A 15612-nucleotide genomic window follows, 5' to 3' on the forward strand; every position below is an offset into this window, starting at 1 on the left:
CAAATAGTGCATTTAAAACATTTAAAATTCCTACTCGAATTTTGGGCATCTAGGTAGAGAATTGCAGTACATTTGCCTGTTTTTGGTTTTTCTGTGAACTGCCATTGCTGGCAGCATTCCATCTGGCTGGAAAATAGTTCAACTGTCCCCTGGAATGGACTGCAGTTTTACAATAAAGGGGGATAAGGTAGGTTCTGTGCTGAAACACCTCTAATGATGTCCCTTTAATAAAGGGTAACTTGATGAAACTGAACATTGCATAACTGGTAGGATAAAAAAAAAAAATACAGAAAACCAACAGAAAAAGCCACACTGAAGGGTCTCGGTCACATCTTCACAATCTTTTTATAAAAACTAAGGAAAAGTAAGCAGTATTTTTACATGCCTTAGCTCAGGCTTATGCAACAGCTTGCCAGGCCTGCAAGCTCCTTTCTGGCAGGGCTCCATATAGAACAATTTGGAATAAAAGGCCATAAAGGACTGATGTGGCATTGATTCATAAAAATAAATTCAGAAAAATGTGATTAAAATTAGTCTTCCTGCACAGATTTGGAGATTTTAACAGACATTTTCTTAGTATCTTGCTTTTGTGGGTGTCCACAGAGATTCCTGTCAACATTCAATTAACATATTTTTGAAATCTTCTGTTGTGCTTTTTCAAGTGAACCTTATAAAGTATTTAAAATAGAAAATAAATCCCAGTACAAAAGAAGACTTAACAAATCCCTGTGGTAAGCCAATAAAGTGAACAGGCAAAATAGTAAACATATTTTCCTGTTTTTTTATGCTCATTTTTAATTTGCTTTCATATAATCTCTCTGCTTTAATGAGGCTGAATTAAGTCAGTGAATTACTTGCCATGCCCAATAGTTGCAGACAGCTAGGGTTTCATGATGAGTTCAGTATCAAGTGAAAGAATGTTCCCATATGCTGGGAATATGAATCACTGGATAGTCAGCCTGGTTATCCCTGTTTCCAGAGCTGACAGGAGAGCCACCACAGTACTGACAGCAAAGAGATGGCGAGATGGTTGTGCTGCTTAAGGCAACTCTTACTGTGTCAGATTTTTGAGGGTGGAACACAGCTAATTTCCTGTTGTGTTTAATCAATCTCTAGCTTAAAACACTGCATGTAATTATTTTTCCTCCTTGATGCTGGGAAAATGTTGCAGTGATTCTTGCTGGCTGCTTGCTCAATTTATGAATAATCTTTGCATCATATCTGCCTCTAACTCCACCTGGTCTGCCACAATCCCTGTTTTCTGGGGGCCTCCTCCCTCAGACTCCTGGATGGTGTGGTGCAAATTTGTGTGGGTGCTTAGGCTGTGTTGTGTGTTATTCCTGCTTTTGTGTGTCTAGTCATATTCTGCCTTAGTGCAGGGGTCTGTTTACCAGAATAAGGAGTGCCAGAGTAGCTTCAGTTTAGTTCTTTACTTATATGTCTGTCTTTTATTGGTTTAAATATTACACTTGTCTGTGTATCCTAACATATCTGAAAAAAACCCCTTATCTCCTTGGCAAAAGGCAAGTGGAATTGCCAATTAATTGTTTTGCAGATTTATAAAACTTTCTGTTTCATGAACTTGACAGCAAGAGATTGATCCAAAATCTGTTAAAATCATTGTAAAGCCTCTCATGGGAAGGCAGTGTTAGATTCAGTCCTAGCTCTTGGACGTCATTGAGAGAGAACATAGACTGAAAAACACACCCCCAGGAAAAGGTACAGAGAATACAGCCTGACTCATGATGTGCTATGAATTAAATACTGAGAATAAAATGCTAAGATGTGAAAGAAATGCGTAGTCTTACTTAAGCTGTAGCCATATGGCAGTTGGAGCTGCAGCATTCCATGGGCTGGCACTCCCAGGAGTACAGAAGTGCTTGCTGTGCCAAGTTCTGCTGAGAGGAACCAGAGCATTTCCATTTGACTTCAGGGGGACTGGAGTGCTGAAACCATCATGCAAATGTGTCCTGCTGAGCTTAACTCTGTTTAATGCATTTCATTTTTATTAGATAATTTGATTTCTCTTGTTTTCTGGGGTGAGATGAGAAGGTTCTTTTTCAGAGTTCATCCCTTTGGTTCATCCCTTCCCTCCAGGGTGTCAGCCACAACACACAGCTCAGAAGAGGCTGAACCCTTGGCAGTGGCACCAGCCCTGTAACCATTTGTTGATTCTCCAGATTCAGCCATCTCAGATCTTTCTGCTTTGACTGGGAAGACTGATGAGAAAACTCCTTTTGTTCCAGAGTCCTTTACTGCCACTTCTAGAGCTCTGTCACCCTTCCTGCTGCTGCTCAGACTGCTCTTGGATTGGTGCCCACATAAAATCTGAGGCTAAAACATTCACCAAGATCAGGAATTAAACCACTGCAAGGTTGTAGGCCCTGAGATACTGCTTGACTCTGCCTAGCTGCCTCATTAATAAAAGAGAATGTGGGAGTGGGATGAATATTTGATGTTTTTTAGAAGGGTCCTTGAAAGAATTGTAGGTCTTGAGGCAATGCAAGAGTTGGGAAGGAGTGCAGATATCTGGGAAGAGAGTCAGTACATGCATAGTTCATGAGTACTTGATCTGCTCAGTGTGATCTGCTAGGTTGTAAATTAACATGCAGAAAATGTAAAGGTGCTGAACAAGTCATCAAAAGAAGCAATGATCAAGGAATTAAAGAAAGAAAAAAAGTGCTGAAATAACTGGAATAATAATTTGAAATCTCCACTAAAGATGAAAATTTCCACTGAAAATAGCTGAGGCATTTGAGATGTGCAAAGAAATGTCTGTGGTCCACCTGGCTGCTCTCCATAACCAGTTTACAAATACCTTGAATATTATGCCCTTTAGTAAACCCTTAGCAACTTGGTAGCTTATTGAGTTGCTGAAGCAAATATAAATCTGTTGAAGGAAGAACTTTATTGACACTGGTTTGGCAACAGTGGTTTTTCATGTGCTTAAATAAACCCAGTAAATAGCTGAAAGAAGATTCCCATTAAGAAATTTCTTAATGGAAGACTGGAAAAATGTCTTATGAGATGTTGAACTAATCACTGGCTATACAGCCAGGGGCAGCTTTTAGCTTGTGTTAAATTCAGGAATGCAGGACTCGGTTGGAGTGCATGAACTGTGTCTGAGGAGAAAGTGAGAAATACGACCAAAAAAGAAAGGATGGGAAAAACAGAACCACCAACAAACTACATGTACGCAGCCTTGTGGGAAAACTTTAAAAACCAGAGTTTTTTCAGTACAGTTGGTTGGAAAAATCTTTATTTTCTGTACAATGCAGTACAAGGACCCAGGATCTGCCTATGCCTGTGGGATCCATTGATTCTGGGATTTTTGGCTACTGGGTTTTTTATTGCAAAACCCAACTCTGTACAGCATATTTTAAACAGTGATTCTTGACAGTTGCAGCTGGTGTTTGCTATATATTATTTTGTTGATGGTATCAAGTTAGATTCTGTGTTTCCCAGGAACCAGTCTGTCAACATCTTTCTTAACCCAGTGCCAGAGTAAATAGGAATCCTGACTCATAAGGAACATTCTGGATTATGGCAAGAGCAGAAAACATAAATTTCTTATGTTTCTTTCACTGTTTTGGCGTAGTGGTTTTGTTTGTTTGTTTCCTTGGGGTTTTTGATTATGTATTTCAGACTCTGGCTAATGCATTCCTTAATTACTTAATAAGAAAATTAAGTTATATCATGGACTAATCATTTTAAACACACTTGTGGTGCTCTATGTTGCCATGACATAATACATAATGGATGCAGATATGTCCTTTCTTTTTTTTCTGTTGGTGGAGCTGTTGTCTGAAACATGAGCAGTAATACTAAAATTACAGGAATTAAAATCTACAGTGTTGTAGACATGGGTGTAGATATCTGTCATACCTCCACCTGCTTCTGAGAAAGTTTTTGCCAGAAGAAGAGAGTCATTTTGCAATTAGACATTACCTAAATGCTTTGCTATGTGCCTGTAACTTAATCTTCATCTCCACACCTCAGCTGTGGCTGTGGATTTGGTACCTTCAGGATGCTGAGCTCATTTGCCCTGTGAAGAATTCCTGTTCTGGGGATTTGCTTCTTAATGGGTTCCTAAATTATGGGGAGGAAGAACTGGTGTTCTCACCTGTTTTGACATTCAGAAGAACACAACTATAAGAGCTTAACCCAAGAATTTCTTATTTAGCTTCTTAAAGAAATCTTAAGAAAATAAAGATATTTGATTCCTCCTCATCAGAAATTACCTGAGAAATCACATGAGAAAATGTGATGAGACCCTAAGACAGAGAGAGCCTCTCCCTCCAAAGTAATTGTTCGTGTTCACATGACACCCCTTGGAATCTTTACCCTAGTATGTGTTCATGGGGAGTCTTGCAGGAGTTATACTGAATATATGTGCATTATAATTAGGCATATGGGGATTGTGATGTATCCTACTTTTGCACTCAAAGCTTGAAAGAATTAGAAGCCACCTTTTATGACTGTCACACTGCGAAGTTAGGTCTGGCTTTTCTCTCTTCCTCTGATTCTAAAATAAAGCATATTGATCTATATGGTTCCAGGGCATATTCTCTCTTAATTCATAGAATTAAATAAAACCACCCAAATTTTCAGTATTTCCATTGTATTTAAATTTTCATGTGAGGATTGGCTCTGCTGTACTGGTTAACCCAGCTAAATGAGCACTGTCTATTTAGGTAGTGTTGAATGAAAATAATCCTCTGGGTTCAGACCCAACATATCAGTCACATTGAAAAAACTGTGGATAATTTTATCTATACCATACATACGAAAGAGACTCGAAGCACAGATGGCAAAATCCACACCTACCCACAGTTCAGGGCAAACCTCTGTGGCTGGAGGCAAAGCTCTTTTGTGATGAGTGAATGGAATACCTAAGGGATCTGGAAAATGTCAAATGCACGAAGCTGCAAACAGCAAAAAGCTCAGAACCCACCTCTGCAGCTCATGTGTGGTTCTCAGCTACCAGGGGTTTGGCCTCACACCACATTTTCATGTCTCTCCCACAGAATGAGGCACAGTGAAGAGTTCTCAAAGGGAGTGCTCACCTGTGCTTGGATATCTGCTTTGTAGGAGGAGAAGTATAGTTTCTTCTTAACCACACTGAAAATTTCCAAATCATTCTTTCTTCTGAAATATTTGGCCATAGTTCTGCATCCAGGTACAGTGCTAGATACAAGAGGTGCTTCATATGGCTGATTAAATATACATAATAATTTTTCCATAAATTCATTATCCCATATTCAGACAAAAGTCAATCAATCACAAACTTTGCCCTTACCTAGACAGAAATGGATTTATGTCTATGGTTGTGCAAGCACACCCAGAAAAATTATTGCACATACAAGTTTTATTAAATATGAAATAGAAAATGTATATATTTATATATTCTAAAATCTGTTTCAAAAACTGTGGCATCTGTAGTCTTGGCAATGATTTTTCTGGAGCTAGATCCAAAACCTATGAAAGCCTTTCCTTTTACTTGACTGGTAGTTGATTAAGCAGGATTTGTGTGTATTGCCTAGTATTTACACGTAGGCCTGTGTATATTAACTCAGGGATATGATGTTTTCTGTGCTGGAGTTTGATGATCACCATAAAAATGAATATTATAAAAGTTCTCAAAAGGCTTTAATTTCCTGGTTCAGGGGAATGGCAGAGTCTCTGATCATCTGCTGCAAGGGAGGAGCAGTGCTGGAGCCAGGAGGGTGGTTGTAAGGCAGGTGTACTCCAAGTGCAGCTGCAGAGTCTGTGCAGACATAGGAGCTAGAAAATAGGTCTTGAGAGTTTTTGAATTCCCCCCAGTTGTAGAAATGTCTGTTAGCTTTTTTCTGGCAGATATTTCATACCTGGAGTATCAAATTATTTATGGAAATGTTGCCCCAGTTCAGCTGCATGATGTTAAAAGTATGTAAATACCCTGTTCTGCAGCAACTAGTTGAAATCCTAAGGGAAAATAAAAGTTTTAGAAGGCCTGTAACACTTTCAGCACGAAATGGCTCCCTAGCAGAGCTGATCTGAGTCTCAGACATAAACAGCATTTGCCCTCCATGTCTTTCATGAAGTCAGACCATGTGGCATCACAGCACACTTTTCTAACACAATAATTGAAAAATTGATTTTCAGGGGTCATTTGAACTATTACTTGTATTCTCTTTATTGTGTAATCTAGTTTGGGCTTATGTGTTTTTATGGTGAGAAAAACAGAGTAGCTGTAATGATGCTGATCTGGATCCTGGCAGTTGGGGGTGGATTATGGAACATGTGTGATGAACAGCAAGCCCACTTCCTTCCTTTTAAAGAGTGTCTTAAATTGACTCCATTGCCTCCTCAGCCAGCACCAGACAGGTGTAAATACCCTGAACAGCTGTGATTCTGTACAGTTTGGTGTCCAAAACCTCTTCAGGAACTACACCTGATAACAAAGAAGCTACACCAGTAGCTAATGTAACTGCCTAATTGGACACAAGGAAGCTTTAGATTAGCAGTAGAGCATGACAAATAAGCAGGAATCTCAAGACTGAGGCTGATATTGCATCTTCTGCCTGTGTATTCCCATAATATGTCACAGTGGCTAGTTCTTAAAGAAAGTCCTTAAATGAGTTTGAGGCAGATGTTATAGTTGGAGTTCTGGATGTCGCCCTCATGAAAAATGAGACTACCATGTTGCAGAACAGCAGTAGATGTTAGTGAACAGCTGCATTGTAATTTGGATTTCTCCATTTAAAGGAAAGAGCAGCAGGGCTGTGGCACAGTGTGCTGTACACTGGACAGGTCCTTCCTGCCACAGAGGTACAGTCCCCAAAATAGAGCTGCTGCTGCTGCCCCTGCTGTTTCTGGGCTGTGCTCAGGGGTGCTGTTGCTGTGCTGGCAGACATCCCCAGCTCAGCTGCTTGGGGCTTCCCTCTGCTGCTTTTCACACCCTTCTTTCATGGGAGGAGTGGCCCTTGCTCAATTCCTCACTTGTGTGACAGCTGATTTTCCCTATTGTGCTTTTCATCGTCTCCATCAAGCAGATCCCACTGATTTGCAACCAGAAAATCATTTTTTGGTGACCAAATTTGAACCTTTTCCTCTGGCTTCCAACATTCAGTTTTGACTGCACTTGAGAGTTCCTGGGCTGGCTGTAGCTGCATTTTACACTTGGCTACTGTAAGTAGGCTATGAGAGCTGCCATAGTACCAGTGTTATGTGAAGGCAGGCATAGCTGAGTTTAAGCAGGCTGACAGCCTCCCACCCAGAAGAAATGTGGTGCAGGTTATTGCAAGTTCCAAGTTATTAATGAAGGAGCAGTCACAGAATGTAATTTGTGTTTGGTTTTGGGAAGAAAGAATGAAAACAAGAATACCAGCGGGGCAAAGAGATAGTAAAGGGTTCCTCTCATGTGGTTAGACATAGAAGACAATTGAGAAAAAAGTATAGATACAGAATTAGGAAGTGAATGAATACTTCATGCTCAAAAATATTTGCCTAACTTCTGACAGCAAAAACCTCCTGGACAATTGCCTTCTGTGTTACACCATGTGACTTCCCCTGAGTGATTCCCTACATGATATTCACTCTGTCAGCCACAAATACTGAAATCCCTTCTAATCACAGGGAAATAGGATTTAGCACTTTTACAGTTTTTATTAAGATAATTATTTTTATAATTTTTTTTTTTCTTCCTTAAATTCTAGTGGTTTTATTGGTGGGTTTACTCAAAGATTAAATTCCGTATCCATCATAAAAGCGATTTTCTCAGCTTTGCTGAAGAAGCTCACATTACTCCTGGGCTTAGAGCTTGTATTTTTCTTATTGGCCTGTAGCTCATTTTAATGTGAAGTTACAGTTCCTTGCAAAGTAATATTTTTTACCACTTCAGTGGTGAAAACAGTCTGCAGAGATTTTAACATTTCCTTTTCTGTGGGCTATTAGGAGTCATTAGTACTGAAAGATCTTGACAGAGCCTGCAGAGTTAAAGATTTTGTGACTAAAAATGAATAGGTTCACAGGATACTGCAGGTTGGAAGGGGCCTCAGGAAGTCTCTGGCACAGACTCTTGCTCAGAGCAGAGTGATCTGTGAGATCAGAATAGGGCACTCAAAACTTCATCCAGTCAGGTCTCTAAAACTTCCAAGGATGGAGGCTCCATGGCTTTTTTGAGAAAATGTTCCCCTATTAACCCACAGTGGAAATCTCATTTCCCTTGGGAAAATATAATGTGGTAAGATTCTTAACAATCAGGGAAATGCAGAATTAAAATAGAGTAAACCAGCTCTTGCAGGATAACCAGAATACATGTAGAAATTAGAAGTATTGTCTTTTATTTACAGCATTGCAGCTCCCAGAGAATTGGATGAGGGACAGGAGCTTGTTTAGATGGCAGCTTTGGAAATGTGAGAATAGAGTTTCTATCTCAAGAATATGAATACAAATCCTAGTGGTTTATACAATGATATTTTTTTCCAGTTCTTTTTGTCATGTTTACCCTTGTAGCTCAGCTAAAATGATCAAAATGTTTTCCATGAATAAGGCAAGTAATCTTGGTACCAGAAAGGCAAGTTTTTAGAGTGAGAACAATCAATCACTGGAAAAACCTCCCCAGGGATATGGCAGAGTCCTTGTTGTGGGAAGTTTCCAAGATGCAGTTGGACAGGGTGTTAGAGAATCTCATCTAGGCACTTCTTTGCCATGAAAGGTTGGACCAGATGACATCTGGAGGTTCCTTCCATCCCAGACTCTTCTGTTCTGCGAGTCTCTTTGCTTTAGTAAAGTAATTAACTCCCCCAGCCCCACCCCAAAATAACCCATACAATCAAAACAGTTTAACTAATCTGGGATGCTGTAATGAATGAAACAGGTGGGAAAATAGAACAAAACTGGGAAGTAATTAGACCACTCTTGACAAACTTGTTTTATTCCACATGGTGTCATGATATTTCAGGCATTAGTTTAATGAACTTGAAGCATGGTGGTAAAATAGTTTCCAGGCTGTAACAGACAAACCATCAAGCACATGAGACCCTTTTCCCTCCCCACTGCCCCAAAACAGCTCCCTGTGAGCTGCTAGGAGAAAGTTAGCACATTTTTGCAGATTGTGTTCATATGCATCACTAATTTTTTTCTGAATCCTTAGTTCTGCTGTAGCACCTTTGCTGCATGAGAGCAGATTGGCTTGAGAGGAATAATTACCATGGGCTTCATTGCAAACCCTCATTGGTACTGTGCTGCTGTAAAGATTTGCCAGAAAGAGAAAAGGATGATAATTGAGAAGGGAAAATTTTTGCATTGGCTGCTTCATAGCAGTCAGTGGATATAAGAAAGACTTCATTTCCAGTCAGATTTTCCCTGATTTTGAGGTAGTTTATGACAGAGCTCGTTACTCAGAACATATTTGTAATTTCCTTGCTATTATCGATTTATTTTTTATAAAATGTTACCAAACAAGTAGCTGAGAATCTAAACCTGCAGTCTTAGATCAATCTGACTGCTGCTTACCTGGAGGAAAGCAGTCAACTCATGGAAAGGGTGTTTAGTGTGGCAAGACCATGCTAAAGGTAAAATTCCTTCATTACGTTGAATGTTAATCACCACAGAAATCTGAGTGAGATTAATCTCTTATTCTATGTTGGCAACATTACAGAATTTTAATCTTATCACTTTCTGTAGGGAATTACAACAAAGAATTGCAAACTATGAGATAGAATTAAGGCTAAATTCATGAATTAGAAGGCTGTTCTGCTGCATCTGCTAAATGCAAATGAATTAGATCGTTGGAGTTACTTTCTTTAGGAAATTAATTCTATCATAAAATGAGGGGGAAAAGTGCTAACGTACTAATAGCAGCTTGAAAATTGAGTTTGTGGAGATGGAAGCCCCTGAATCTCAGTACTTTTCACAGCTACCTGCTTAAAAGCTGTTGACTTATGCAAAGCAACAAATTTTTGATTAAGGAAAAGAATATCACATGCTTACAGTGATTGATTTCCTTTTCTGGTTTCCTTATGAGTTTTGAGAATTTGTCATCAAAATGAGGAATTATGTCTATTAGAGCTCCACACAAGGAATATGTGATGGAAGAGGTGAGGTGGCAGCTGTGTGTGCTGTAATGAAGTTACACTCATCTGCTTCTGATGGGTGTGAAATATCCAGGGCTGCTGTAGTACAAAATGGGTATTTATAGGGCTGTATAAATATAAATGGGTTGTATGTGGGTTGTAATACTGCCTTCAAGAAAACATCTTTTGAAAATTGTCAAGATGTAGCACTCAATCCCAGAATCAAGCTTTTGTTTTTAAGATTTATACAGGTGTCTGAATTCCACTAGGAATGATCTAGCAGGGACATAAACTCCAAAGCTGTATAAAGTCTTTGATGGTTTTGAGAGTCTAAATTATTTCACTCTCAATGCCTGAGGCTGCAGTACAACCAATGTAACAGTGTTTCATCTGTGACAAAATCATACTGAAAATTTGACAGAAGTGATGAGGTAACTTCTAATACAATGAATTACACTTCATATTGTCCTCATATTGCCTAAAATCTTCTGGATTTTCACATACAAATACTGCCTCAACAACATGTCAAGAAGTATCTTGGGCATATCATGATCAGCTACCAACACCTACAGCAAACTAAAGAAGACTTGATGATTTCACTGTTAAATCTATAATATTAAATTCTCTTGTAGTTTTCATTACTCTTGCATTCCATGCCACTGCTTTAAGGAAAAAAAAAATAAAACAACCAAAAAACCCCAGCTTTGAAAGTTGAGTTAAAAGTTGGTTGTTGCCTGAATATCAGATAGATGCCCTCACCTTGTTCTTTGTGAGTTAGTCTTTTATTCTTCAAACTATACTGCATTCTGAAAGATTCCAGAAAGCTTATTGTTTCTGAAAACCAAATAAAACTTGTACACTATGTTTTAAAATGTTTTGACTAAATTTTCTCTCTTCCTCCTTCTTTTTAGAAGCAATATATTACATGAGATGGAGATGATTCCAGATTCATGCATTCTTTATTAGAGCTTTTCTGCTGCCTGTCAAACCTGTAGCAATCAATTCTTTTGCGTTACAGATCAATTACAGCTGTAACTATTTAGTAGATACTTAGTGGGAACCTCTGACACTAAGTCAGGTAGAAATGGCTGTAAAATAAGGACATGATCTTCAAGAGGTTCTGGAGATGTGAGTCCAGGGTTAGGACAAAGCTATCAGGGCTGTCAGTCCACCCTCACTTCTGTATCACTCCTCTTTCACTAGTTTTTATAGGTACTTCTGAGTTGATTTAAACCTGTTTAGAAATGGCAGTTTGCTCATCTAATTTAATTGAATGTTATTAATGAAATTGCATTTGCCAAGCACCTTGGCACTAACACCCTTCATGTGCAGTTGGAAACACTCTTTAGTTACACAGCAGTGATTGTTAGCAGATGGAAGTGAGCTGGCTTGTATTAAAATTTTTGTGGTCTAGTACAGTGAAAGTAGAGCATGCTTACGATAACCAATTGCAGCTTGTTTGTTATGTACTACAGTTTCTCAGATTAATTTTAGGAGGTTTGTTATTTTTTGTGTTTGTAGTTGAATTTTGCATGATTTGCAGGCTAGTTAGAAATTATTTCTTTCTAGCAAATGAGATTAAAAGAAGATACAGTGCAGTGTTGTGTTTTGGTGGTTTTGCAGATAAATCAATACGCTCAAGAAGGCAAAAACCATCTGTTTTTTTGCTTGAAGTACTATACTCATGAATTTTGCATGGCTGATTCCAAATGCGAGCATATAAAGGAGAAGCTAGGCTGGCTAAATATGACTACTGAATGCTTATTCAAACCTCAGCCTGCATTTCCTTCTGCTGTTAATACCCTTGTCACTGTTGTTATAATCTTCCTTTTCTTCTATCTACTTTAGCTATTTCTGGGTAAGTAGGTGGATAGGAATTCTTTTGCCACAGTAAAACTGAGCTGGAGAATAAGAGAAACAGATCAAGATTGCTGAAGCTGTTGTGTGTCTGCTGGCAAATTTGCTAAATATTTGCTGTTAGACTTGGGTGTTTGGCAAGTCCACAGAGATAACCCCAAACTCTCTATTTATGTGGGAACAAAATCCAGCCAGTGGTCAGGGCATTCCGCTTAGGGGATGTCTTCCCCAGAAGTGTGCAGGGAATAGAAGCTGTGCTGAGGGAAAGGGAAGATGCATCCAGCAGGCATCCAACGGTAGGTATTGCTACAGGAAGTGGGATCCATAGTGCCCAGCTCACAATTTGGGGCTGTATTGTTTTAAACCTGTTGAGGGGGATAGAAAAGCTTTTCTTTCAGAGTGGCTGTCAGATAAAACGTCAGCATATCCTTGCAGGAAGTTCATGTATCTTATGTCAAGCAGTCACTGGCTTAGCAAGGGGCCTTAGGCAAGTCAGCCAGCTTTTGTGGACCAGTTCCCGAGTCACATCATGCCTGACTGGGGAGGAAAGGGGAGGAAACAGCTGTTCCAGGTTCTGTTATGCTAATGACAACATTTACCAAATATCTCTGCTGGCTGGATAAAGAGAATGAAGTTCCCTTCATTATTTCTAATGGGACATCCTAGCAAAACAAATGAACACAGAGAAACAGTCCTGCCCCAGAGGACTCTGTAATAAATCACCAAGAGCAGAAGTGGCAGGTCTTTCTCTCTGAAACATCAGAAAAAGGAACATCATCTGGTATGGCCTTTCTTCTCATACATAATCCAGGTTTTAAGAATGGGAGAGGAACTGGATGAACTGGATGTTTCATTCTGTTCTTTAATTTAAGCCTCTATCTCTAGCTCCTTAAGACATTTTTTTGTTATTAATATTTTCTCACCCTCTGTAACCCTGGAAGAGTTGGCAGCTTTAAATATGTTCTTAACACTTTGTGTTTTTCTCTTTTTCTTTTCGCCAGGGCTTGTGTTATCTTGGGTGTCATATTCCTGCTGTCATCTATATGTATTGTGATCAAAGCCATCCATGATCTTGCAAAGAGGGTGCTTCCAGAAGTGGTAAGGTGATTCCTGTAATTTTAAATGTTTTCTTTATTCCCTGCCCTGCCAGTGGGACTGAGAATTGCCAGTGTCTCCTTCCAACAGCCCCACTGAACTCTGTGGAGATCTAGCAGGTGCATTTCCTGCCTGGTCTTCCAGCAGTATTTTTTATTTTTGTGATGGAGTCTAGTCTACTTCTAGAGTTTAAATATGGATTTTTTTATAGGTTTGACCCCAAATCTCTCTCAGCGTAATCACTTAAAACTTCTACACAGGACTGGAGGCCTCTCTGGGCTTAATAAATGTACTAGAATTTTATGAGAAGAATGTTTCCACAGTGGCTTCAGTATTTTATTTTCAGTGTGGAAAAATATTTTTGGATTATATTTTAATGTCTTCCAGCTCTTGCCTCCAACTCCAGAGTCATGTATGTGTAGCAGGGATGAAACAGGTGAGGGGAGCATGCTGGATGAAAGAGCTGGCTTTTAGACTGACTCACTATGGACCATCACAAAGGGCTTTTCTCCTGCTCTCTGTTTTTTTGGCTGTGAAAGCAGCCCTTACCTGGCCTGTAGGGTAGCTTTCCCCAGTGACCTTTCTCTCAGCTCTGCTCTGGACTGTCCTACTTGCTTCCTTTCAGCACTGGCTATTAACTTCTACTCATCTTAACAAGGTGCTCACTGGGAAAACCATTTGGCAGTGGTTCCACTCCCACAAGATTCTTCCTAATGTGCTCAAATAAAATGAGGCTTCAGTTCAGTTGTTATGTGCACAACCTGACTCAGAGCTTTGTCTTCAGCCTTTGTGAAGTTTGGTCAGGTTGTGTGCTCAGCCTTTCACATCGAGGATTCACCCTGCCAATGCCATTCTCAAGACAGCACCACACAGAAACCAAAACTCCTTCCTTTCAACCAGGAGATGGAGGCAGAGCTGGAAAATCAAAAAGCCAAAATGGAATTCCATCAGGTACCCACTGTCAGCCGTGCAGATGAGCTACTGGGTCCTGTGTTCTCATGGAAACCTGCAAGGAGCTGGGCAGTTCCAGAAGCTTGTTTTCAGCAGTTTATTGAAATCTGGGGGAAGATGAGTAGCACAGCCCATGAGTGAGCATGTTACTGAGCTGCAACCAGGTGCATTGTTTGACTGCAGGTGATTCATGTTCTCTTTGCATTTTGCTTGCCCTCCTTTCCAGTCCTCATAATTTACTGCCTCCTCAGCTTTGCCAGCATTACAGCACATGGAGTTCACCAGCCTGGTTCTGTCAGAATGATCTGGGTTAGCTTAAACACTTTCAGTAGTCAGTTCTTAAACCCAGTCAAAACATTTTGACAGAACTGGGTTGGGGAGTGAGCATGGGGCATGTGCCAGTGAGGCTGAAGAGGAGGCAGGTGAGGGTGAAGGGAGACCCTGCTGTGATGGTCAGCTAAGGGACAACTTCTTAACTTGTCTGTAGCCAAACAGTGCAAACTGGCTACAGTTTGACTCCTGTATAGTGAGAAAATTAAATATATCGTCCTGACCCAGTGACGGAGAAGGGAAAAGGGAGGTTACAACTGTAATTCAAACACTCATTTTTGTGAAATTTTTGGTAGTGTATATCAGGTTAACTTGGATATCTCAGTCTAATTCATTAAAGGCAAATAATTATTTTCCCAGTAGGAACTAAAGTTTAAAAGTCATGTCTCTATATTTCACTCTTTCATCATTACAAGTTCAAGATACAAGAGAGGGTTCTATTTCTGACATGGGGCTAAATGTCTCATATTTGGATGGTGAACATTTTTTGTTATTTGCATTTTATGATTTTCATGATTTTTACAATATTGTACTTCCTCATTTTTAATGTTTTTAAATGCAGTCACAGAAGGAAAATATATGGAATCAGACCTATAAATCTAGATGGATAATCTTCTTCCTGTGACTGCTCTCACACATCTAGGCACTCAATACTACCAACAGTTTGAAGGCTGTATCTGGCAAGGCACAGGCTGTGGATGACTGGTGGCAGGGTAAAAGCCACACACACAGACCTAAAGGTTCATACATGGCAATTCTGCCTGCAATGTCGGCTGGAACATGGGATGGCAAGAGATGGTACTTTTGTTCAGTGTCTCCTAAATGACATGGCAAGAGTTTTAATTTCAAAGCCTTCAGTACATCTCCCTGTGGGAAACTGATTCAGCAGGGGTTGTGTGACAGGTGAAATATCTCTGTGCAAACTCAGAATAACAGTGAAAAATGGGAAGGCTCAGAGGACAGCACCACTGCTACAAGTCATGGCCAGTGAGGTATAATGCCTAGGGGTTGCCAGCATTAAAAATAATTGGGGGAAGAGGATGTTGTTGAATAGAAACCTTTCCAGTTGCCCTAGCTGTGCCTGACTGTGACACTGATTTTCAGGTTGCTTGTTGCTCCCTTAGCTGCTCTAAGCAGAAATAGTTGTAGTTCTCAGTTGTTTGTGTCTTTGTTGATTGATTGGGCTCCCAACAAAGCTGCACCTCTCCAGGCCATATCATCAGCATCTGAGCAGGGGGGAAATCTGCTCAAATTTCATCAGTAGGAGGCAGAAGTTTCTGCCTCTGCTCATTTATCCAGGGTGCTGTCTTTTACTTCTTGG

The 15612-nt window shown here is 39.9% G+C and overlaps 1 protein-coding gene across 2 annotated transcripts in view; it reads left to right on the forward strand.

Moving 5' to 3' along the window:
* The window catches only part of TMEM163 (transmembrane protein 163), an 85231-nt gene that overhangs the window by 53932 nt on the left and 15687 nt on the right, over positions 1–15612 (forward strand). For both annotated transcript variants that reach the window (XM_021548733.3, XM_021548735.2), the window contains one exon: positions 12917–13013. In XM_021548733.3, the coding sequence (XP_021404408.1) occupies positions 12917–13013 (97 nt within the window). The remainder of the gene's footprint in view (positions 1–12916; positions 13014–15612) is intronic.

The sequence above is a fragment of the Lonchura striata genome, chromosome 8 (genome assembly GCF_046129695.1).
Source record: "Lonchura striata isolate bLonStr1 chromosome 8, bLonStr1.mat, whole genome shotgun sequence".
Classification (NCBI taxonomy): domain Eukaryota; kingdom Metazoa; phylum Chordata; class Aves; order Passeriformes; family Estrildidae; genus Lonchura; species Lonchura striata.